This window comes from Myotis nattereri (assembly GCF_964212035.1).
Source record: "Myotis nattereri genome assembly, chromosome: 16".
Classification (NCBI taxonomy): domain Eukaryota; kingdom Metazoa; phylum Chordata; class Mammalia; order Chiroptera; family Vespertilionidae; genus Myotis; species Myotis nattereri.
Genome location: NC_138091.1, coordinates 41,618,789 through 41,645,436, shown reverse-complemented (window position 1 = coordinate 41,645,436; position 26,648 = coordinate 41,618,789). Strand labels below are relative to the sequence as shown.

Below are 26,648 nucleotides of genomic sequence, written 5' to 3'. Positions count from 1 at the left end.
AGATAGAAACCTCAATGATGAGAGAGAATCATTGATCAGCTGTCTCCTGGATGCCCCTCCTGGGGATCGAACCCACAACCTGGGCTTGTGCCCTGACCAGGAATCGAACTGTGACATCCTGGTTCATAGGTCAGTGCGCAGCCATTGAGCCACACCAGTTAGGCTAATAGTACTTTTTATTTTATGTTATGTTATTGATTGATTTTAGGGAGGAAGGGAGGGAGAGAGAGAGAAACATTGATTTGTCGTTCCACTTATTTATGCCTTCATTGGTTGCTTCTTGTATATGCCCTGACCAGAGATCAAACCTGCAACCTTAGCATATCAGGACAGTACTCTAACCAACTGAGCTACCCAGCCAGGACCCTTGTTTGTTTGATTTTTTAGTAGAGTCCAAAAGAATTTAAAATAACAACTCTGCACAGAATAATATCTATTGTAGCTTAGTTCCTCATGTGCAGTAGTGTTGACACTGGTAATTATGGCTGATGAAAATATTAGAGGGTTCCATTTTTCTTCCCTTTCTCTGTTTCTTAATTCCATCTATCCCTCAAACTTTATGTAAATTATATGATAATCTACAAGCAGCCCCCAATTGTGTTACATGGCAAATTGCTTTCCATAGGAATTATTGCTTCTGCATTGTCTTAACTACAATGGTGTCATTGCCAATCAGATTTTGTTTGCAAGTGACTTTTTCCTAATCTCTCAATTGAGAGGAAGTGGTTTTAAGCTTGAAAAGAAGCACAGAAGGCTGAGCAGCAGAATGCTGCATTCTTTGCAAACTATTTGGATATCTCTTCATCCCAGTTGCTCGTTTTGTTTAAATATCTTTGTTTCTGCAGTCTCATTAAGATATCCTTTTAAGTTTTGTGGGGTTTGTGGGGTTTTTGTTTTTGGTTTTTGTTTTCTTGTTTTGTTTTTTGCTTTACTGTCTTTTGGTTATTGTTTGTATTTAAATGGACTGTCATTTAAATTTTGGTTCTCATTTGCATGTCCTTAAAGCGATGTTCTGCACTCCTGCTCTGGTTTTTTGTGACTGTGTGTCAGTCTTTGATCCTTTCATTTTGACTAGAAGTTATTAAAGGAGAGAGCAGATTTGGCCACCCTACCTAAAGGAGCTAAAATACTTGATCTTGTCCGTTTGACAACTCTTTGAGCATGTATGTAACCAGTGTTTCTCATTAAGGCTTTTGTCTTTTCCCTATAGTGTGAGAGATCATGAACTGTTACAAATCACTCCTCAAGGAGCCAGGGCTGAAGCCAGATTAAATTCTGCAAAAAAGGGTAATGGCAAGCCTTCCCAACATAACAGGCACTGAAGAGAGAATGGGTAGATACAGTACTATAATTACATTATTCTGAAGATCATTTGGGACATTTATAATTTACAACATCTCTTGGCACAGTTAGAATATCATTTTTTCTCGGATGTTATGGTACAGCCTGATCCATTTCAGTTGACTAGACTGATGTGATTTTAATAGCATCCCTCATAACTGGTTGTTGCCTTTTACTTTATATGTTTATATTTCATCTTTTGTATACTAGTATTTAAATATAGGGAATAATGAGTCTGAAGGTAGAACAGAGCACAGTATGTCCGATGCCCAAAGTCTGCTTTTAAATGTATTTTATTGATTTTTTTTTACAGAGAGGAAGGGAGAGAGAGATAGAGTTAGAAACATCGATGAGAGAGAAACATCGATCAGCTGCCTCCTGCACATCTCCCACTGGGGATGTGCCCGCAACCCAGGTACATGCCCTTGACCGGAATCGAACCTGGGACCCTTCAGTCCGCAGGCCAACGCTCTATCCACTGAGCCAAACCGGTTTCGGCCCAAAGTCTGCTTTTAATTCACTGTTACAGGTTAGGGAAATAGGAGGTGTGGCTTATGGAGAATTCTGAAATTAAAATTTTATTTTAAGTGGAACTAATGAGAATTAAAGGAATTACATGAATGAGTGTGAGCTACAACTCTAGTATACTTGGTTGTTTAAGAGGATAGTTTCTCTAAAAATAGCCAGGTGTTTGAAGTTGTTTAAGCACGTATTTTTTTCATGATAATTTCATTTTTAAATTACCTATTGTTTTTGTATATTTTCAGCTGCTTGTGAGTTTTCTGGGGACATAACAAATATTGAACATCATCAATCCAGTAATAAAGATTTGACCACCACTGAGAAGCATGCAGCTGAGAAGCATACAGAAAAGTATCAGGGTATTTCTGTTTCAAACTTGCATGTGGAGCCATGTGGCACAGATACTCATGCCAGCTCATTACAGCATGAGAACAGCAGTTTACTACTCACCAAAGACAGAATGAATGTAGAAAAGGCTGAATTCTGTGATAAAAGCAAGCAGCCTGGCTTAGCAAGGAGCCAGCAGAGCAGATGGGCTGAAAGTAAAGAAACATGTAATGATAGGCAGACTCCCAGCACAGAGAAAAGGGAAATTCTGGATGCTGATCCTCTGAATGGGGAAAAAGAACTTCCACGCTCTGACCATCCTAGAGATTCCCAAGATGTGCCTTGGATAACACGGAGCAGTAGCATACAGAAAGTTAATGAGTGGTTTTCCAGACGTGATGAAATACTAACTTCTGATGGCTCACATAATGGCAAGTCTGAGTCAAATGCTGAAGTAGCTGGTGCAGTGGAAGTTGCAAATGAAGTAGATGGGTATTCTGGTTCTCCAGGGAAAATAACCTTAATGGCCCATGATCCTCATGGTGCTTTAACATGTGAAAGTGAAAGAGTTCACTCCAAACCAGTAGAAAGTAATATTGAAGATAAAATATTTGGGAGAACCTATCGGAGGAAGGCAAGCCTCCCTAACTTGAGCCACATAACTAAAAATCTAATTGTAGGAGCATCTGCTATAGAACCTCAGATAACACAAGAGCGTCCCCTCACAAATAAACTAAAGCGTAAAAGGAGAAGTACATCGGGCCTTCATCCTGAGGATTTTATTAAGAAAGTAGATTTGGCAGTTGTTCAAAAGACTCCAGAAGAGATAATTAAGGGAACTGACCGAATAGAACAGAATGGTCATGAGATGAATATTACTAATAATGATCATGAGAATGAAACAAAAGGTGATTGTGTTCAGAAAGAGAAAAATGCTAACCTAACAAAATCACTGGAAAAAGAATCTGCGTTCACAAGTAAAGCTGAACCTATAAGCAGCAGCATAAGCAATATGGAACTAGAATTAAATGTCCATAGTTCAAAAGCACCTAAGAAGAATAGGCTGAAGAGGAAGTCCTCTACCAGGCCTATTCATGCACTTGAACTAGTAGTCAATAGAAATCCAAGCCCATCTAACCATACTGAACTACAAATTGATAGTTGTTCTAGCAGTGAAGAGGTGAAGGAAAAAAATTCTGACCAAATACCAGTCAGACACAGCAAGAAGCTTCAACTCATGGAAGGTAAAGAACCTGCAGCTGGAGCCAAGAAGAGTAATAAGTCAGATGAACAAATAAATAAAAAACTTGCCAGTGATGCTTTTCTAGAACAAAACTTAACAAACATGCCTGGTGTTTTTACTAATGGTTTAAGTTCTAATAAGCTTCACGAGTTTGTCGATCCTAACCTACAAAGAGAAGAAACAGAAGAGAACCTAGGAACAGTTCAAATGTCTAATAGTACCAAAGACCTCGAAGATCTGACATTAAGTGGAGGAAGAAGTGTGCAAATTGATAGATCTAAAGAGAGTACCAATATTGTATTGGTACCTGAAACTGATTATGGCACACAGGATAGTGTCTCATTACTGGAACCTGACATCCCAGGGAAGGCAAAAACAGCTCCAAATCAATGTGGGGATCTGTGTGCAGCAGTTAAAAATCCTAAAGAACTTATTCGTGGTTGTTCTAAAGATATTAGAAATGACAGAGAGGGCTTTAAGGATCTATTGAGATGTGAAGTTAACCACACGCAGGAGGCAAGCATAGAAGTGGAAGAGAGTGAGCTTGATACACAGGATTTACAGAATACATTCAAGGTGTCAAAGCGCCAGTCATTTGCTCTGTTTTTAAATCCAGAAAAGGAATGTGCAACAGTCTATGCTCACTCCCCGTCTTTAAGGAAACAAAGTCCAAAAGTCACTCTTGAATGTGGACAAAAAGAAGAAAATCAGGGAAAGAAAGAATCTAAAATCAAGCATGTACAGGCAGTTCACACAGCTGTAGGCTTTCCTGTGGTTTGTGAGAAAGACAAAAAGCCAGGAGAGTATGCCAAATACAGCATAAAAGGAACCTCTATGCATTGCCCGTCCTCTCAGTTCAGAGGCAACAAAACTGAACTCACTATTACAGATAAATATGGAATTTCACAAAACCCATATCATATACCGTCCATTTCTCCCATCAAGTCATTTGTTAAAACTGTAAGTAAGAAAAACCTGTCAGAGGAAAAGTTTGAGGAACATTTAGTGTCCCCTGAAAGAGCAATGGGAAATGAGAACATTCAAAGTACAGTGAGCCCAATTAGCCTAAGTAACATTAGAGAAAGCGCTTTTAAAGAAAGCAGCTCAAGCAGTACTAATGAAGGAGGCTCTAGTATCAATGAAGTAGGTTCCAGTGGTGAAAACATTCATGCAGAACTAGATCTAAACAAAGGATCAAAATTAACTGCTATGCTCAGATTAGGTCTCATGCAACCTGAAGTCTATAAGCCAAGCCTTCCTGTAAGTGACTGTAAACATCCTGAAGTAAAAAGGCAAGGAGACAACGAAGGACTAATTCAGGCTGTTAATGCAGACTTCCCTCCATGTCAAATTTCAGATAACCTAGAACAACCTATGGGAAGTAGTCCTGTTTCTCAGGTTTGTTCTGAGACACCGGATGACTTGTTAACTGATGATGAAATAAAGGAGAATAGCGGCTTTGACGAAAGAGGCATTAAGGAAAGATCTGCTGTTTTTAGCAAAGATGTTCAGAAAGAAGAATTCGGAAGGAGCCCTAGCCCCTTAGCCCATACACATTTGACTCGGAGTTGCCAAAGAAGGGCCAGGAAATTAGAGTCCTCAGAAGAGGACATGTCTAGTGAGGATGAAGAGCTTCCTTGCTTCCAACATTTATTATTTGGTAAAGTAATCAAAATACCTTCTCCATCTACCAGTGTTGCCACAAAGAGTCTGTCTAATAAAACAGAGGAGAACCTGGGATTAAAGAGTAGCTTAAATAACTGCAGTAACCAGGTAATGTTGACAAAGGCATCCCAGGAACATCACCTTAGTGATGAAGCAAGATGTTCTAGAAGCTTATTTTCCTCACAGTGCAGTGCGTCAGAGGACTTGACCGCCAATACAAACACCCAGGATCCTGTCTTGATGATTGATCCTCCTTCCCAGCAAATGAGGTATCGGCCTGAAAACCAGGAAGTTCTGAGTGACAAGGAATTGATTTCAGACGATGATGAAAGGGAAACTGGCCTGGAAGAGGAAAATCAAGAAGAGCAGAGTGCGGATTCAGACTTAGGTATTTTATGGAAATGAGCTAAATGTTTCTGCCTTTGGGGGAGCACACAATGAGTTTCCAAGTACAATTAAAGTAGCTGCTTCTTAAACTTTAAGCATGTTCCTCCTAAGGTACTTTTCCTTAAAAGTCCTTCACCTAGCTGGAACATATCTATTTGAATGAGATTAAATACCCTAGTTGTTGGTGGACTTGCTTCTGATTTTCATTGTTATTTCTAGAAGAAATCAGGTGTCTCAAAACAAGGAGTGTAATCATTCTGTGTGACATGAAAGTGATGTTTGTCCTGCCAATGGGAAGAAACATATAGCAAATTGCAGTATTTGCTGTCTGTTTTTACATCTGAATCTCTATTTTTATTATCATTTAGATGAAGCAGCATTTGAATATGAGAGTGAAACAGACCTCTCTGAAGACTACTCAGGGCTGTCCTCCCAGAGCGATATTTTAACAACTCAGGTAAAAAGCATATGTGGAAGTATGTGTGCTGTCTTGTGCATTCAGTAGTATGCATCCTGCATTCTTGCATTGGCTTTTATCATCCCTTAGAATCAGTGGTATAACAGTTTATGTGGTACCATGCCTCCTCAAATTAGATTGTAATCACCTGGCTAGACCTCATGCAGGAACTCATGCTACCTTTTATTTTATACATACTCACATACATACCACCGAGCTCACTGCAGAACACTAAATACTGAATTTAATGAATAAGCTAAATGATCAAAACCCATTTTTCCTATAGCAAAAACATGAAAGCACTATTGTATCAAAGGAGGGTTATGTATTCCACTTTGGTGTACTAATGCATTAGTAGTATAAATGAAGTAGTGAGGGGTCACCTGTTGGTGGGGACTTTCAAAGGAAACATTTAAACGGGGCCTTGAAAGATGAGAAGAATTTTTCCAGAAGGAAAAAGAAGGGAGGCAGCAACCCAGGCAAAGACACAAAGGCATAAAATGCCCAGGAAGCACAAATTTGTGCTATGCAACTAGAAAACGGGGCATATGGGTGGTTTGGGGGAGAATTAAAAGATAAGAGAGTATAAAAGGCCTTCTGAATGCTCTTCTTAGGAATTTAGACTTTATCCTGAGGGCTATAATGAGTAATGATTATTTAGCTTTCAGAAAGTGTTACCTTATCTGAGCAGTGGTATACCACCACAGCCATTATGGAAGAAAGAGGCATGATAAACATGCATTTAAGGAACTTCCACAGTAATGTAGCTGTCTATATTAAAAGTAGAGACCAGGAAGCATTTGAGATCTTGCTTCTCAGCAACTGTTGTCAGTTTGGCTCAAATACAATCTTATGAATACTCAAAAAAAAAAAAAAAGTAAAAGTAGAGATCAGAGTAGCATAGTGGGAAATAGAAGATTAGGGCTAATTTAAGAAACACTTAAGAATTAGAATCAAGAAAACTTAGTAACCAATTTGGTTTTGGTCTTTCAAATGTATCTGGCCAGCCCTAGCTGGTTTGGCTCAGTGGATAGAGCGTCGGCCTGCAGATTGAAAGGTCCCAGGTTCAATTCCGGTCAAGGGCACATGCCTGGGTTGTGGGCTCGATCCCCAGTAGGGGGTGTGCAGGAGGCATCTGATCAATGGTTCTCTCTCATCATTGATGTTTCTATCTTTCTCTCCCTCTCCATTCCTCTCTGAAATAAATAAAAATATATTTTAAAAAAATGTATCTGGCCAATTGCCTCTAGGGGAATTGTCCAGGTTATAAAGTAATTCCTTTAGGAAAACCTAAGTGAAAGTTAACTAAGTCTTCCATTACTGTTTTTTCTGATTTTATAACCTGTTTAATGGCCACGTAGAGGTTAGGTGTCGATGGTCATGACATAGCGTCTAGTACAGCTTCTGAAGCTTACGGATGTCTGATTCATTCCACATTTACTTAGGCAAGCCCTCCTTGATCAGTACTGGAGCTACTCACAAGCTCCACGTGGTGGCAATGGCGCTACTGCGGACATTGCAGCAAACAGTGTCAGGGTAGCACTGCAAGCCTATGTGAAGCTGAGAATACATTTTCTGGTCATAAAAACTTGAAAATTACTCAGTGTAGCAGGAGAAAGTAGATGGCTCGTTTTTAGTGGTGGGCAAAGTCATTTTTAAGGATGAGAAGAAGAAATGGAGGATGAAATAATCTATTTCCCCAGGATTTGCTGGCAACCATTGATGTTCCTTCTAAAAGTAATGAAGAAAGATATATTTTGTAAATCTCTTTAATTATGAAATAATTGGCTTATCAAAAACCTTAGACTAAAGAAAGAAGAAAACAGGAAAAAGAGAAAAAACAAAAGAAGAAAGAAAACCCTTAGACTTAGGAAATTTTTTTAAAATTAATTAATGTTTTTATTTTAGCCTTAGAGGGTTTTTTTAAGTCATTGATTTTAGAGAAAGAGAAACATCCATTTGTTGCTCCATTTATTCTATGCATCCATTGGGTGATTCTTGTAAGTGCCCTGACCAGGGATCAAACCCACAGTCTTGGTGTATCGGGACAATGCTCTAACCAATTGTGCCACCCAGCTACACATTTCTTTTTTCTTTTTTTTTTTTTTAATCCTCACCTGAGGATACTTTTTCCATTGCTTTTTAGAGAGCATGAAAGGGAGAGGGAGTAACATCAATGTGAGAGACACATCAATTGATTGCCTCCCACAAGAGCCTGAACCTGGCCAGGGGATTGAACCTGTAACTCAGGTACATGCCTTTGACTGCGTATCAAATCTGTGACCCGTCTGTGTGTGCTGATGCTCTAACCTGAGAACACTAGCCAGGGCACAGATTTCTTTTTGAAGTGGAGAAATAAACATCATGAGCCCCGTAAGCAGAGAAGACCCTTATCTTGAGTTGAAAACAATAAAACAGGCTTTACTAGGGCTGTTTTTGTTGGCTCATTCCCTCTAACAGGTCCTTCTCTGTGAAGTTCTCTAGGTACCCTGTCCCCATCTAGAATGGCAGCACCATGCGGACTATATTCCCAGCACTAGGACAGTGTCTGACATATAATAGGTGCTCAACAAATAGTTGAGTGAGCAAATAGATAAATTAATGAATTAGCTCTTTGTTCTTTTGGTTAGAAATTAAATGTTCAAAGAATCCCAGAAAAAAGAAGTGTCCTCACACGCCAGAAATCAGACATTTTTATATGGACTAATCTATATCTCCTATGAGTCCCAAATACTACGCCTTTGAAACAACACATATGTAAAATGTTAACAAAGTCATGCTAATTTTAAATATCAAAAGTATTTAAGAACCTTAATTATTTTTTCACTCCTGAGCTTTTAAAAGAAAGTAATCAACTTCAAAAGGACATCACAATAAAATAAAGCAAATCTATTTGGGAGAGTCTAAGGAAATTTTTTTTCCTCCTTTAACATCATTCTGAAATCTTTTCATGGGCATTAACTGCATGAATGTGGTTGGATTAAAAGGTATTCAGCCAGAATTTATAATTCCATACTAGGTGATTTTAATTCCCATGCTAAAATTAATTGGTATGACATACTCTTGTGTTCTGGTAAATTTCTAAAAGAGTGTAACTTTCTCTGTGTCATTTGTTGTGTTTGCAGCAGAGGGATAGGATGCAAGATAACCTGATCAAGATCAAGCAGGAAATAGACCAAGTGGAAGCTGTGTTAGAGCAGCAGGGGAGCCAGCCTTCTCACAGATCCCCTTCTTGTGCTTCTGAGGACCTACTAAATCCACGACAAAACACACCAGAAAAAGGTTTGTAACATTGGCCAAATTCCTCTTAAGCAAAATTCTTCCTCTCCCTAAGCCTTTATCTCCAGAAAAATGTGAACCCAGCTTGAACATTTTATGATCTTTGCTCGGCATGTATTTGCTGAGTCACTCCACGGGTAATTTTAGAGCCTCAGTTCTAGTCCCTGCTTTCAACTAATTTCCCATTCAGAGAGATCAAGACAGTCATTAAGTGTCATTTCTGACGACTGAGTACCCAAAATGAGGAGATGTTACGGGGAGACCATAGGAAGCTGAGTGCAATGGGAGAGATTAGAAATAAGTAACCCCCTCATTTTAGAAAGCTTATAAAAAATGCTCATATTCCTTATACCACAGGTGTCAGATCATAAAGCCCTATTCCATGTGCTTTCTGGTTTATAAGGAAGAGATGCCCTTTACTTGAGGAACTGCATCTTGATCCCCAGAAAACCCAATTATGTGGCAGAGTCAGGTGCTTTATCCCAACATTATAGTTATCAACAAGACAGATGGATCTCTGAGGAGGTGATTAAAGCTGACTTCCTGTAAGAAGTGAGCATTGAGGCTGGCCAGCGTGGCTTGGTGGTTTAGCATCATCTTACAAACCAGGAGGTCATGGTTTGATTCCCGGTCAGGGCACATGCCCCAGTTGCGGGCTTGATCCCCAGTATGGGGCATGCAGAAGGCAGCCTATCGATGATTCTCTCTCATCATTGATGTTTCTGTCTCTCTGACCCTCTCCCTTTCTCTCTGAAATCAATAAAAGTATATTATTTAAAAAAAAAAAAAAAAAGGAGTGCTGAGCTGAGGGGTAATGTGGCATAAATGAAGGACAGTAAGATGAAATTTCGAGTATTTAGTTGAAAAGAGCATTATGAAAGACAGCACATCAGGCAGGTTTTTAAATAGGGGCAAATGTATAGTCAAGTAGATGAGAGGTTAGGCACAGGCATGGGTTCCAGAGGGGGAGTTGGTGCTTATGAGTAGGCAGGTATGGCAAGTCCTCCCAAAGTGTTCATTTTATCTGTGATACCTACCCAGCTAACTTAAGTGTTCAAGTTACTTCTTCATCGCCTCCTTCCCCAGTCCTACTCAGGGCAATAGGGCCTTCCTTTCAGTCTTTCTAGGAACTCAAGTCTTTATTATTCAGAATCGTGGCCTTGGTCAGGGAGTGTGCCTTGCAATATTTTTATGTTCAGGGAGAAACAGTAGCTTATGCATGAGAAGTTAGGAACTGTGTTGCTATGGCAGTGGTTCAAGTGTATTTCCTTCAATGCTTTCTTTGTAACTGTATCTTCATTTAGTTCATCTCCCAGATAATGAAGCGCAAAGTCTAGTCCCCAGCATAATTCTCTTCTTTGAGGTACTTTCACCATCTTCAGTCTAAAAACAGGCTAGACTTTTCATTTTTATGCACAACTTATAAAATGTTATTGTCTGGCTTTGATCATATGTGTAAATCTATCTCATCTTTGGGGGAGGGGTGTTTATTTTTTCTGAAGATCTGCAGACAAAATGTTGTGGATTTCTTTTTTTTTAATTTTATAAGTGTTATATTTCTATACATTTTTATTATGGGTTTGAAAAACTTTTTGAAAATTTTTTACAAATCTCTATATAAAATATTTTTGTTAGGAGGTTTATTTTATCCTTTGTAGTAAAGGTATTCATCATAGTCTAGGGCAGCGGTTCTCAACCTGTGGGTCGCCTAAGACCATCGGAAAACACATATATAATTACATATTTTTTGTGATTAATCACTATGCTTTAATTATGCTCAATTTGAAACAATGAAAATATATCCTGCATATCAGATATTTATATTACGATTCATAACAGTAGCAAAATTACAGTTATGAAATAGTAACAAAAATAATTTTATGGTTGGGGGTCACTATAACATGAGGAACTGTATTAAAGGGTCGCGGCTTTAGGAAGGTTGAGAACCACTGGTCTAGGGTCTTTGCATCAAATGTCCTGCCCTCAACATAGTTCTGTCCTTTTGTTTATTTAAGGGTCATTCCCAAGCCTGCATAATATTTTTTTGTGCAAATCTGTATACTCATTATAAATTATGTGTACCTCCTCTGCGGGTAGTTATTGTATATCAGGCACTTAGTCATTTTTTTTTCTTGTGGATCACCAACCATTCATAAAGCAAACATTATTTTATAAGATCATAATCTCTTAGAGTGGAAATGATTTTCAGATACATCAGAGTTTTTTTGTCTTGTAATATATTCATTCCTGGAAGCACTTGTTAAAAATTCCTATGCTCCTCTGGAAATATTGAATCAACTGTGTGAATGGGTTATATGCTGGATTTCCTTATGGGTTTTTTATTTTATTTTATAATTTACCATTTATTAATATATTTTCCTTTCTTCCCCAATGTCTTTTCCTTTGATTCTCCTAATACTTTGCACAGTACTTAGCACATAGTAGGCAGTCAGTAAATTTATTAAACGTTAGGTCTGGCCCATATTTCGTACCCATGAAAAATATAATATGTAACATGTTAAAAACCCCAGATGAGGAAATTATTTAAGGGGAACTATGGTACTCTCCCAATACTTGGGCTCTGGATCCCTGAATTTATGAAATAAGGATTAAGGGAAAAGAAGAACAGAAAAATTTTGCCCTGTCTTTTTAGGTACCATTGAGTAATTGAATTCTAATTCAGGTTAGCTTATTTTCTTCATAGCTTGGCCCCATGATAGTGAAAAGAGGAACTCATATGCTAAATATTCAGATGTGATGAAATGACTTTTTAATATCTATATGTCTGAGACTTCCTCCCTATCCTTTTACTTATTTTTTTATAACCCTTTCCAATGGTTAATTCTGTGGTTCCTTTCACCAATGATCACCCTATATTTGGGGGGAAAATGATATCCTTATCAAAAAGCTTTACAGAACGAGTTGAAAGAAAAATCTGCATAGTTCGATTCAGCTTACTTTCAGCAACTGGAAGCTCCAGGCAGAGTTCTTATGTTCCTAGAAACTCTCAGAAAAGATAAGCACAGTGAAAACTATAAATAATGCATTTGAGGATTAACTCAGGAAATCAATAATTATTTTCCCCCAGGTCACCCAATGTCTTAAAAACAGTTTAATTAATACAGCCCTTTGTTTACATTTTTCTGCCTCAATTTTTAGCTTTTCTGATAAAAGCTCAAAATAAATTACAGTCATCAATGACTTTTTAATGGATAAAAGACATTTGTAATTTTTAAGTATTTGTTTTTACTTTTTAAATATTTCTGCCTTTAAGCTACTTCCTAGAAAGCAGTAGCACAGTAATACATTTGGAGGAATTAATAAATAAAAGGATGTACTAACATGTCAAAACTTTGCCTTGGATCTGTTTTGTGTTTTTTCCTTTTCTTGTGCCATTTCATCATTAGTCCATGTATTACTTCAGGGTTCTTTATCAGTCATTACCTTCGTTTTTTTAATATGTATCTATTGGGTTTTCTTCTTTCTTACTAATTGAAAATCTGAAGCAGACTGTCACCTGTTTTTTCTTTCTCATATGACCCCTCCCCTCCCGTTTTTTCACACATGTTGAAGTTCACACCCCATTTTATACAGTCTTTGATGTGGAGGCAGTAGGGATAGACAAGGGAATGTTCTTTTCTTTCTAGTACTTTCTGTTCCCTATTATCTAAGGGGATTTGAGTAAAATTTAGTTTGCTGTAGAGATAAAAATTATTTCCTATTCTTGTTTCCTTATCATTTAGGGCCAAAAATATATAAATATATGTTTTTTCAGCCTTGTCTCAGTTGAGTATCTCTATTTACCCAGTCTTAAAGTGTTCCGTTTATTTATTTACTTATTTACTTACTTTCGTTCCATTTGGTGCTGGATCACTTTTGCTTATAATATTATGTCTGATATACTTACTTAAAAACCAGTTTGATTGTCACAGATTGCTGCTTTTGAAAATCAATATACTCACCCTGGCCAGAGAGCCCAGTTAGTTAGAGCATTGTCCCGATGTACCAAGGTTTGATTCCCAGTCAAAGCACATATAAGAATCAATCAGCCGAAACGGTTTGGCTCAGTGGATAGAGCTTCGGCCTGCGGACTGAAAGGTCCCAGGTTCGATTCCAGTCAAGGGCATGTACCTGGGTTGTGGGCACATCCCCAGTAGGAGATGTGCAGGAGGCAGCTGATTGATGTTTCTCTCTCATCAATGTTTCTAACTTTATCTCTCTCCCTTCCTCTCTGTAAAAAAATCAATAAAATATATATTAAAAAAAAAGAATCAATCAATGAATGCATAAATAAGTGGAATGACAAATCAATGTTTTTCTCTCTTTCCCTTCCTCTCTCTAAAATCAGTAAAGAAAAATAAATCAATATTCTCACCTGAATTATCACCATCAGGACAAAACAGTAAATTTCTTTGTTTTCCTATTCCATTTAAAGTAGAATCAACTTCAGAGAAAAGTGGTGAATATCCTGTAAGCCAGAATTCAGAAAGCCTTTCTGCAGACAAATTTCAAGAGTCTCTCGGTAGTTCCACCAGATATAAAAATAAAGAACCAGGAATGGAAAGGTAAGAAGTAATAAATGTCAAATTGTGGTATCTAAGTAACACTTTTACTTACATTGAACTCTTTTTTACCTATTTTATTTTTTTTAAATTGCTTTATTGCTTAAAGTATTACAAAGAGTATTACATATGTCTCCTTTTTTTCCCCCCCGCCCTTGACAATCCCCTGGCCTCCCCTACCCCCAGTGTCTTATGTCCATTGGTTATGCTTGTTTACATTGAACCCTTATTGTTAAATATTTTTCACAGTATCTTTGAGTGTGTCTATTCAAATTACTATTGAGATTAGATTGTATAGTACTTTATATTTTCAAAAATACTGTACCTACTTTCTCATTTGACCTTCACAACAACACTGTGATGGTAAAAGGACAAGTTCTGGACTATTGTTCTTATTTGATAGTTCAGGAAAGAGTCTCAGAGCCATTAGAGCAGCCGTGGGCAAACTACTGCCCGCAGGCTGATCCAGCCCGTTTGAAATGAATAAAACTATTGAAAAAAAAGACCGTACCCTTTTATGTAATGATGTTTACTTTGAATTTATATTAGTTCACACAAACACTCCATCCTTGCTTTTGTTCTGGCCCTCCGGTCCAGTTTAAGAACCCATTGTGGCCCTCGAGTCAAAAAGTTTGCCCACCCCTGCATTAGAGTCACATATCTCACCACTCTAGGAAGGAAAAGGAATTCATATTTATTGAGTTCCTACTGATTATATGTATATTTTTACTTATCTTTTTGGGAATAGTGACAAGTTGTCAAAAATCTAATGACACCATCTTTTCCAAACCTCTTGGACTAGACTGAGGATATATTATTGAGGCTGGGGTACTGGCACTGTGGCTGACAGAATTAAAAGATCGGGCCTCCAGTGCTCTCCCTCCAGGGACTACCCCCAAGCCTTTCCCTCCCCCACCAGGCACATTATCATTAGCTTCCTCACTCCCAAGCTCCTTTTTAATATATATATATATACATATATATATATATATATTTTAATTTATTTCAGAGAGGAAGGGAAAGGGGGAGAGAGATAGAAACATCAATGATGAGAGCGAATCATTGACTGGCTGCTTCCTGCATGCCTCACACTGGGGATCCAGTCTGCAACCTGGGCATATGCCCTAACCCGGAATCAAACCGCCATCTCCTGGTTCAGACATTGATGCTCAACCACTGAGCCATGCCGGCTGGGGGAAGGGCTCTTCCTTTACCTCTATAATTTGTTTCCTAATCCAATTTTTTCTAGGAATTACTTTTTCTGCCTCGGTAATTTACCCAATAAATGTTCTCTTACAAAAACAAAAAAATATCTGGCCTCCATAGGCACTAAACCTATGTTTAAAGGTAATGACTTCATTGCCAAGCTTTAACTAATTGAAGCATCCATTTAATATTCAGACCAAATATTTCTGCTGTTCCTCCCCCTCCCCAAGAGACTTAAACATTTCATTGAACTTCCTCCTTCTACTAGACTACTTGAGAGCAGCAGTTTAGATCTTGCTCATCTTTAATCCATAGAGCCTAGTTTTGATGTTTGACTCATAGTAAACACCTAATAATTGTTGGAATTAATTAGCTGATTTCTGAGGTCTTTTAAATCTGTTAAGTATCTTAATCGGCGATGTTCTAAAACCTGAAAGAGTAAAGGAATTACTATTGTGTGCATATACTCTTCTAACAATGTTTTATAGCTTTTGTTTTTACAATGACACGATACTGAAAAGGCAGGAGATAAGGATTCTATGAATTTTGCTGACATTGGATATAGAAAGAATGAGTGTAGCGATGTCAAAATTAATCATTAGCTTTTTCTACTTTCATAAGAGATATGATTAACACATCCATGGGGACTCAAGTGGAATAATACTTTCTATTTTATAGAATTTGAATAAGTGGTGGTAGATAATTTGCTGAAATTTGCTGACATGCTTTGAAACAGCTAGGAGATATATACTTACTGCCTCAGACCAGACCGTAAAGGGAAATGTTCTGTGTCAATCTTGACATATTGGCAGACACCATGAATCCAGACTTCTAGGCCCTCACTTGAGTGTCTCTCCAACAATGAGCTGTTTTACTTATGCTTTGGCTGCCCAGGATGTGTGATAAGTCCTTTCACAAGTTGTGGTGATAAAAAAATCTCCTTGCATCCTTTCTAGCTCTTCTACATCCCAGTTGTTAGATGACAGGTGGTATGTGCACTGCCACTCACAGAGTCTCCAGAACAGAAACCGCCCATCTCTAAAGGAGCTCATTGAGAGTGTTGATGTAGAGGAGCAACAACTGACCAAGTCTGAGACCCAAGATTTAATGGAGCCGTCTTATTTGCCAAGACAAGATCCAGGTAATATTTCATCTTCTCTGTTGGACAAAACTTTTATTTTACTCTGAATCTTACCTAAAGGTATTCTAGTTAATCGTCTTTCATATGTACTAGTACTAGTATATCATGAATGCATCTGTTATACTTAAACCCATTTTTTAAAAATAGCTTGAATGTTTATACAAGTTTACTTGAAAATTGTTGCAGTTGTTAATCTGTCTGTATTGGTTTAATTCTTTTTGAAGATGAGGGAGTCTTGGTGTGCTCTAAATATTTTATTTCAACTGTTAGATAAGAGTTCTAGAGCCCTAGAACAAAGTTTAGGTTTAGGCCTGTCCTTGATTGAAAAATGAGTCAAATCTCCAAAGTAAGCTCTTATTTTATGAATTAATGAATATAAATGACTATATATTTTATGCCTTATAAATCACTTTAAATGAACAGTGTGTGTTACGGCTTATGAATTAAAGTGTGCATTAGTAAAGAAAATTTTAAATTAATCCTCTAAAACACATTATCATAAAAGATGCCTTTTGGCTTCTGAATGTGGTATTTGACCATTTTAATTAGGGTCATTTTGGGGATCTCATACATTCTACTTAGTTATGCTTACTTCCCGATTGAGTGGCATTTTGTGAAATGTTTCAGGGATGATCTTCAATTTGGTGATGATATCTGATGATCTATTATGTGAAAAAGGTAATGATATCATCGTGGGTGATGAAACAAAAATTGAATCTCTCATATTTCAATATTGTTTCCTTCCTTACTAAAGTATTATATGTTCATTGCCAAGCAGTTGGAGAATATAGGTAATAAAAAAGGTTACTTAAATTAGATAAAATAAATGACCAAAATTACAGAAAGCCTACCTTACAATATTGCATTTCATGGATTCTAAGGTGCAATTTTTTTTTTTAAGTTTGGCCTCTGAAATAGGATAGCATATTAAACTCAATGGCATCAGTTTTATTTTATTTTATTTTTTTAAATATATATTTTATTGATATTTTACAGAGAGGAAGGGAGAGAGATAGACAGTTAGAAACATCGATGAGAGAGAAACATCGATCAGCTGCCTCCTGCACACCTCCCACTGGGGATGTGCCCGCAACCCAGGTACATGCCCTTGACCGGAATCGAACCTGGGACCTTTCAGTCCGCAAGCCGACGCTCCATCCACTGAGCCAAACCGGTTTCGGACAGTTTTATTTTTAATTGCAGTAAAAATACATAACAAAAGTTACAATCTTAGCCATTTTTAAGTGTATACTAGTATTAAATATATTCTTATTGTTGTGCAACTATTCTCTAGAACTTGTTCATTTTGAAAAACTGAAGCTGTACCCATTAAACAGCAACTTTCCACTTTCCCCATACCTCATCCCCTGGCAACTACCATTCCACTTTGTCTCTAAAAGCTTGGCAACTTTAATACCTCATGTAAGTGGAATAGTATATCATTTGTCTTTTTGTGACTGACTTAAACCATTTCTATGTATATAACACATTTGCTTTATCCATCCATCCATTGATAGACACTTGGATTGCTTCCATTCGTGGCTATTGTAAATAATTCTGAAATGAACGTAGGTGTGTGCATTTCTCTATTTCATAGTAACTGAATGTAATGGGTGAAGAGTACCCCATTGAAATAGATGTGCCAATCTATTATTGGACATTTAAGTTGTTTCTAGAACTTTACTGTTATAAACAGTATTGCAGTGAACATTTCTATGGCTAAACTTGCGCATACATCTTTTACTTTCCTAGGATACATTTCTAAAACTTGAATTATTGACTGAACGTGTAAACACACATGACTTTTGGATTATAATGCCAAATTGTCCTTTAGAAAAGTTAAGACACCTTGTACCTCCATCAACAGTGTATTAGTGCACCCATTTTTTTTTAACCTGACTTGATCTATCTTTTCAATTCTTAGCAGAGACTAGATGTTGTAATTCAAGATTCATTTTTATGTAGATTAAATTTCATCCACCATTCCTTTCAGAGGGAAGTCCTTGCCTACAATCTGGCATCAGCCTCTTCTCTGATGACCCAGAGTCTGATCCCTCTGAAGACAGAGCCCCAGAGTCAGCTCATGTTTGCAGCATGCCAACTTCAACCTCTGCATTGAAATTACCCCAATTTCAAGTTGAATCTGCTAAGAGTCCAGCTGCTACTCATACTACTAATGCTGCGGGGTATAATGTGAGGGAAGAAAGTGCCAGCAGGGAGAAGCCAGAGGTGACATCTTCAGCAAAAACAGTCAACAAAAGAATATCTATGGTGGCATCAGGCTTGACCCCAAAAGAACTTGTAAGTGTATCCATATGTATCTCCCTAAGGACTGAGACTTCATTTACATACCATAATAGTTTTACCTAGGTAGTAATAAATAACTTATAGGAAGAAATCGAAGAAATAGACATAGTTCTAATGAAATTTAAATTGATTACTAATTTCTGAAGTTTTGGACCTAGATAACACTATAGCATGAATTATTTTGTATAAATTTACTTAAGAAAATAATTATTAGCCCTGACTGAGTAGCTCAGTCGGTTAGAGTGTCCTCCTGATGCACCAAGGTTGCACATTCGATCCCTTGTCAGGGCACATACAAGAAACAACCAATGAATGCATAAGTAAGTGGAACAAACTGATGTTTCTCTCTCTGTCTCTCAAATCAATTTTTTAAAAAGAAAGTAATTATTAAATATTAGCAGAGAGATTATAGTTTTGGGTATGATATAGAGCTTTTAAAATTGTATTTATCCTATATAATAAAAGCCTAATATGCTAAGTATCCGATCATCTGGTCATCCATCCAACCAATCAAAAGAGTAATATGCTAATGATATGCTAAGGCCGCTCAACTGCTCTCTATGATGTGCACTGACCACCAGGGGGCAGACACTCCGACCAGTAGGTTAGCTTGCTGCAGGGGTCCGGCCGACTGGGACTGAGCAAGATGGGCAGGACATGCTCTGAAGCACTCCTGTATCCCTCCCCGGCCCCGACCGTGCACTGGTGGGGTCCCTCAGCCTGGCCTATGCTCTCTTGCAATCCGGGACCCCTGAGGGGATGTCAGAGAGCCGGTTTCGGCCCGATCCCGCAGGCCAGGCCAAGGGACCCCACTGGTGCACGAATTCGTGCACCGGGCCTCTAGTCTATATAAAAACCTAAGCAACCAAACAACCAGTCACTATGATGCACACTGACCACCAGGGGACAGATGCTCGACACAGGAGCTGCCCCACAGCAGGAGTGCCGCTGACCGACCCAGCCCAGCAGCCCACCAGCCCAGCGGCCCGCCAGCCCAACGGCAGCCTCTCACTCCCTCAGTAGTCCTGCAGGTCCAATCTCCTGAGAAAGGGCCAGGCACTGACTGATTGGCACTGCTGGCCTTCTGGAAGCTGGCCTCAGGGCACTGCGGCCGCTTTCCCTCCCTAGGTGCTCCGCAGGAAAGAAAGTATATAAAAGCGGTCGCCAGGTGGCTCCTGACAACCAGTCGGAACGTCAGCGGGATAGATCCAGATCCCAGGCCACCAAGGGCTTCCCACCACCTGCCCTAAGGGCTGATCGTATTTGGGGGGGGGGTACCCTCCCCCCAGGGACTGTGCCAGGTGCAGGGCTCGCAGCTTGCCTCTCTCTATCAGGACTGACTGGGTGTGAGCCCACTGCAGGCGCAGCGGGACCGGGATGAGTGGGAGCAGCAGGTGGCATTGGACTGCCAGTTTCAGCCCAATCCCCACAGGCCACGCCGAGGGACCCCCACCCATGCAGGATCTCATGCACTGGACTTCTAGTTTTTATTATAAAAAGCAAATAGGTGTAGCTCTACTCCCCAGAAGGCATCTTTTCCCCACTTTGGTTCATATAGGAGAGAATGCACCAGCATGATTAGCTAAATTCAAGCTGGTTCCAAGCTCACTGCCAGATAATGGCATTTCTCCAGTGTTTATTTGTCTTTATCCTGGTTGGTAGCCTGCCCTATCATTTCTGCTCTACAAGAGCCTCTCTTCCCTGTTAGGATTTTGACATCTCCTTGGGTCCCTAATGCTGGAAACAGGAATTGTTTCTCACTATGGAAAATACCCATTAAAATACTAAGATCACTGAAACATTGTTTCCGAGTGTAGATTTCAGACATCTTAATAAATTAATCACCATTGGTATCACTTCATAATAAAATAATTGAGTGAATACATCTTAAAGAACCATGATAAGATAACACACCAGAGTATCAAATGGATTCAGTAGTGGGTGTGATTTATTATACACAGAGATGACCCAGTCATTCTTAAGTATCTTTCTTAATATATCCTTCCTAGGATAAGAACCATTTCTCATTCTAAGTTCTCTATGTGTGGCAGCTGAGCATAACATTCTTTGTGGCCTACTGCTAAAAGGGCAAAGTAAGTTATGTCTGCCCTAGAAGATACAATGAATACATTCTTATCAATAATGCTAGAATTCTAATTTCACAATCAGGTGCCCAGACCAGCTATTTGCTCTGAAAATTCATATCTGTGTTCGGTTTATCTTGCTCCTGATCATTTGCCTACATATCTAGAATTTCCATTTATTCATTGAAAATTAGCATTTCTTGCTTGTTTTGAAGTTCAGCTTTTCAGAGAAGGCTAAAATAATTTAATCATTCTTGCCATGGGCAACTCTGAGCTGCACATTAGACTGTAAGTGGCTTGGGTACATATTGTCTTTAAACAAGCAAAGAGGAAAACTTTTCAACTCTATTCAGACTTGAAGTGTGGTACATTTATTATGAAAGCTGCTGACTGTATTACACATGATTAATTCTGAAACCCATATTAAGATGATCTTTTCAGCGGTTGCTCTTCTAACTGAACACTGTTCAAAGCCGGGATTTCAGCATTTAATCAGTTCAGAATTGCTAATGATCCTGGCAGAGGGCAGTGACAAAGGGGGGAGGGTATCATTAGCTTCTCTCGTCTGCCTTTTTAGTGCCCTGTGGCAGTATGGAATGAGGCAGCATGAAAGAAGGATGGCCTGATCTCCATTGCAATATTGTGCAGCACATAAATATTGGCATGGGTGGTGATGGCTAATAAATGATGGCCCTTGGTAAACAGAGTTATTTACCAAATAGTTGCTACTAATTATGTCAACTGTGTCCATAATGGATCTGGTTAATTTCTTTTACTACCTATTGATTTTTATTTGGTTGATAGATAATAGCTAGAAGGCTCTAGATTTCTTTTGGGAATAGTATGAGTCTCTTCCAGTCCTTCCCCGTAAGAGGAATTGATAGTTTTTGTACCCTTGACTTGAATGTTTTTAAGCTATCAGAGGTTTGCATCTTGTTTGTTTTAATCCTCACCTGAGGACATACTTAAAGAGAGAGGAAGGGAGAGAAAAACATTGATTGGTTGCCTTGTGTATGTGCCCCAACGGGAAATCAAACCCACAACCCAGGTATGTGCCCTGACTGGGAATCGCATCAGCAACCTTTCAGTGCACAGGATGATGCTCAGCTAACAGCCACTCCAACCAGGCACATCCTGTTTTTAAGCCACTTACCTGTAACATAGCTTTCTATGTGGGCTGATTACCTCTCAGCTTACATATAGTGTAGGCTGATAGATCTGTATTATAGTAGAGTAGAGTAGCATTCTGAAGAGAAACTAGATGTCTTAGGGAATTCAATGATATCTGCTATTAAAGGGAAAATTAATATTATTTTGAATCCTTGGTTATAGTTCATGTCTCCTAGCATGAATTACTTTAGAATTTTTTCCTCTGATTTGTACATAATTTGTATTAAATTGCTATTTATTTTGAGACTTCAGACATGTTAGAATAAAAAGAATGTACGTTTTCTGTGAGAAAAAAATGGAGATTCAAAGCTAGGATAACTAATGCTCTAAGCTGTGCACTAGAGGTAATTTATAATAATATTTTACTTGATTTCAGATGCGTGTGCACAAGTTTGCCAGAAAACACCACATCACTTTAACTGATCTAATTACTGAAGAGACTACTCATGTCATTATGAAAACAGGTATACCAAGAACCTTTATAGAATGCGTTGCATCTGTTACATGGAACTACATGAAGAAATGGGAGTATTCATTAAGCAGAGCACGGGTGAAAGTCTTCCAGTAGTTGATCAACTATGTTTTGTGAAAGAAAAATAATAGTTTTTCTACTTCCTCGCCTCCTTTTGTTTTGGGTTTAAGATTTGGAGAGTGGTGAACCAGAACAATGAACCACTTCTACTAGTCCACCCTGCCTGGACTGTTCTGTGTGAAGGGCTTTCTGGTAAGGCAGAGCTCAAATCCTAGAGGAATAAATAGGGCAAAGAGGAGAATGGATGGAAATGAGTCTTTATTCAAAATCTGGGTGGTTGAAAGCCCTAGCTCCATGTCTATTTCATGTCCTAGCTTCACACAAACACTAGTTTGAGTGTGATTGTGAGTTTTCAGGAAATAAGTACAGTGCCAGCTCTGAGATAGCCAGCATATGAAAAAGGAAAAACAGAAGGGGAAAATTCATCTGTCCTACACCTTCCCCTTTTTAAATCTTAATTCTGACTCCCATGATAATGTAGACCTCCGAGTCTTTTGGTTGACTATAAGCTAAATCTGAATAAACATTTCAGGGCTGCTAAAAAGCTCATTTACAATCGGACCTCATTAATACAAACCTAATGTCTGGAACAAGTAAAGTAAAAATCCTGATTCCCCCACTGTATTCTCTGCTGCAGTGGCTGCCTGGAAGATTTGTGCTCTGTTTTGAACACTGTGCTTTTTAAGCTGGTCACTGACATGTTAGAGAGTGTTTATCCAGAGGTAGATGATGAGGATGGAGAAAAGGGATTCAGAGCAAAGTCATCGGAAGAACAGATGAAGGAATGAGAAGACTTAAGGGAACAAGACCACTGTCTTCAAGTATTCGAAGTGTTATCTGGAAGAGGAGTTAGACGCTCATGGGCTCCGGGAAGCAGAGACCAGTGCATGCAGCGCATAGGAGATGCAGCTCTTAAAACCTTTCTCAAAATTGACTTAGGAAATAAAATGGTCCACTCTGTACACATTGCTGCAGGCCCTGAGTAGAGGATCCAGAGTCCTTGGCAGAGGGACATTGTCTTAGAACCTCTAAAATGTTAGCTTTGTACTCTATACAGATTGTACCACAGGGTCAGAGGATAATACTTACAGGAAACAGGTGCTAACAGCGGTTCTCAACCTGTGGGTCGCGACCTCTTTGGGGGTCGAACAACCCTTTCACAGGGGTCACCTAAGACCATCGGAAAACACTTATAATTACATATTGTTTTTGTGATTAAGCACTATGCTTTGATTATGTTCAATTTGTAACAATGAAATTGGGGGTCACCACAACATGAGGAACTGTATTAAAGGGTTGCAGCATTAGGAAGGTTGAGAATCATTGTGCTAGAACAAGGTACCTCGAACCAAGTTCTATTTTAGAGTTGAATATCATTAAAGTTTAATACTATATCTTAAGCTGTAAGTTTGGATCAAAGCTGCTGGAAGGTGAAAAGGAAACTTTAAAATGTAAATTAAATCTAAAGTAATTAGTCTTTAGGTGCAGCCACTATGGAAGACAGTATGGAGTTTCCTCAAAAAACTGAAAATGGAACTCCCATTTGACCCTGTGATCCCACTTCTAGGAATATATCCCAAGAAACCAGAAACACCAATCAGAAAGAATATATGCACCCCTATGTTCATAGCAGCACAATTCACCATAGCTAAGATCTGGAAACAGCCTAAGTGCCCATCAGTAGATGAATGGATTAGAAAACTGGTACATCTACACGATGGAATACTATGCTGCTCTAAAAAGGAAGGAACTCTTACCATTTGCAACGTCATGGATGGAACTGGAGAGCATTATGCTAAGTGAAATAAGCCAGTCAATGAAGGAAAAATACCACATGATCTCACTCATTCATGGATAATAGAGACCATTATAAACTTTTGAACAATAATAGATATAGAGGCAGAGCTGCCTCAAACAGATTGTCAAACTGCAGCGGGAAGGCCGGGGAGGGTTGGGGGGCAGGAGGTAGGGGGGTAAGAGATCAACTAAAGGACTTGTATGCATGCATATAAGCATAACCAGTGGACATAAGACACTGGGGGATAGGGGAGGCTAGGGGACTGTCTAGGGTGGGGGGATAAAATGGACACATATGTAATACCCTTTGTAATACTTTAAGCAATAAATTAAAAAATAAATAAATAAAATAAAGTAATTAGTCTTTAAACTCAAAGGCAATATAACTTTTTTTAAAATATGTTTTTATTGATTTCGGAGAGAGGAAGGGAGAGGGAGAGTTAGAAACATCAATGACAAGAGAGAATCATTGATCGGCTGCCTCCTGCACGCCCCCTGCTGGGGATCAAAGCCACAACCCGGGAATGTGAGCTGACCAGGAACGAAACTGTGACCTCCTGGTTCATGGGTCAATGCTCAACCACTGAGCCACACCGGCCAGGTGGCAATACAACTTTTGAACTAAAAATAAGCTAAAATTTCTGTGTTGAAACCATATTATTAAATCAACTTTCACAGCAGTAAACAAAAAGCTATAAAACTGTAATGAAAAAAAAAGATTTTAATTATTGTGAAGAATTCTGTGAGGAAGAATGGCTGTTGCTACTACTGGCAGATAGATTGCTATGTTTAAGATTTAGTTAAATACATTTATTTCTTCAGTTTGCTTAGTTCTTCAGAAGGGTTTTTGAAGTACTAGGAAATAAACAGAAGTGATTCTTTAGCTACTTCTTTCTGAAATACTTATGAATAGAGGAAAAATGCCATGAAAATACTCTGTATTTTTCTGTCCCTCTCAGGGAAATTAGGAAGTTAGGATTCCCCAGGTAGAAGTCTGGGGGTGAAAATTTTGTCACTTACATTGACACATCAGATAGAGGATTTCAACAATACTGTTTTCTTCTCCTTCCACATATTGCCATCCAGTAAATTAGATCTTCCCCATCCACATGTATCAATACTATTGATGTAGATAATTCCCTGAACACAGTGATGGATATCTGTAGCTAGTCTTGTCATTTAGAAGATAGGGCAGACATCTCCTTTGGTTTTAACTTCATATCAGCCTTTTCTAACTTCCAAAGATCCACACATGCTGATTATAATTAGGGGTGCTTCCAGCCTCTGGTTCTGTCACTGGGGTATCGGAATCATCGATCCATATTGATTGCGAGTAGCATATAGAACTGGAGCTCGTTAGCTTGTTAGGGCAGCACTTCCTGACTTTGTTTTCAACTTCTACTGATCCTTTGGATATTTTTCATTCTGCAGATGCTGAATTTGTATGTGAACGGACACTGAAATATTTTCTGGGAATTGCAGGAGGAAAATGGGTAGTTAGCTATTTCTGTAAGTACAGTGTATTGCTCCCCTCCTCCCTTTAATACTTCAGAATTGCATTTTTACACCAAACATCTTACCACCTAAGGTTTTTTGCTGATGTTGAATCTGAATTACCAAAAGGTCTTTAATGATAGCACTAAACTAGTTTTATCTTTAACGCATATGTCTTTGTTCAGATAAGCTGGTGATGTTGGGAAAATGGATTTCTTTTTATAACTAATGGGACCTAATCTGCTCCTAGAATGTTAGTATAGGAATTAGAGATTTATTTAATAGCAGGCAGAAATCCATGTGCAGCAGGCACTGTTATAATGTTTGGATTAAGCATCAACCATATCTCCAAAAAGGAATCTCTACTACAAGGAGCTGTGGCTTTATTGAGATGGGACTTCTGCTCAGTGTTATACCTCCCAAGCTCTTCCGTGAATCGCTGCACCGTCCACCTCCACAAAAAGAGCATGTTCTTCTGCATTGTGACTTGTCTTTTCTGTGATCTCTTTAGGGGTGACCCAGTCTATTAAAGAAAGAAAGATTCTAGATGAGGTAGGTACTTGATGTTACAAACTAATCAGAAAGACTTGATGCCATTGAGTCACATAATCACCGAAAATTTAGCTGCTTCCTTCCTTGTACCACTTGGATGATGGGGATCATCAGGAATTATGCAGAGCAAACCCAGAAATTCTGTGCCTCATTCACTTGTTCTAAATTTCAGTAGAAACAATCCTTTCCTTGGAGGAAGGAAAAGGAATTTATAAAGCAGAAAAAAGACTCATAAGTGGGGGGTGGGGGTTGAGGGAAAAAAAGATTCATAAGCAAAAGAAATAGGCCCACCTAAATCTATATATATAGACCTTGATAGAGAACTGGTTGTTCACTGTTAAAGAAAAATCCTTCATATTAATATGCAAATGTGTTTGTTTAGAAATCAGATTCCTTCAGAGAGATGTTACTCTTTATGACACTGAGAACAGTGAGAGGTAAATAAGAAGAGGGTAGGAGGAGAAATAATCTTAGAGCAGAGCCATCTAAGAGCTGCTGGTGACAACAGACCAGGGAAAAGAAAACTAACAAAAAATAGTTTTGAAATATTATATACTATTCAGTATATTCATAATTAAGTGA

General features: G+C 38.6%; 1 protein-coding gene across 3 annotated transcripts in view; it reads left to right on the top strand.

Moving 5' to 3' along the window:
* The window catches only part of BRCA1 (BRCA1 DNA repair associated), a 55,772-nt gene that overhangs the window by 20,183 nt on the left and 8,941 nt on the right, over positions 1–26,648 (top strand). The window contains exons 8-17 of one of the 3 annotated variants that reach the window (XM_081109179.1): positions 1,211–1,287; positions 2,109–5,486; positions 5,854–5,942; positions 9,068–9,224; positions 13,657–13,786; positions 15,946–16,130; positions 18,124–18,431; positions 22,068–22,155; positions 25,452–25,529; positions 26,026–26,066. In XM_081109179.1, the coding sequence (XP_080965305.1) occupies positions 1,211–1,287; positions 2,109–5,486; positions 5,854–5,942; positions 9,068–9,224; positions 13,657–13,786; positions 15,946–16,130; positions 18,124–18,431; positions 22,068–22,155; positions 25,452–25,529; positions 26,026–26,066 (4,531 nt within the window). The remainder of the gene's footprint in view (positions 1–1,210; positions 1,288–2,108; positions 5,487–5,853; positions 5,943–9,067; positions 9,225–13,656; positions 13,787–15,945; positions 16,131–18,123; positions 18,432–22,067; positions 22,156–25,451; positions 25,530–26,025; positions 26,067–26,648) is intronic. The other 2 variants (XM_081109178.1, XM_081109180.1) reach the window with 2 other exon arrangements.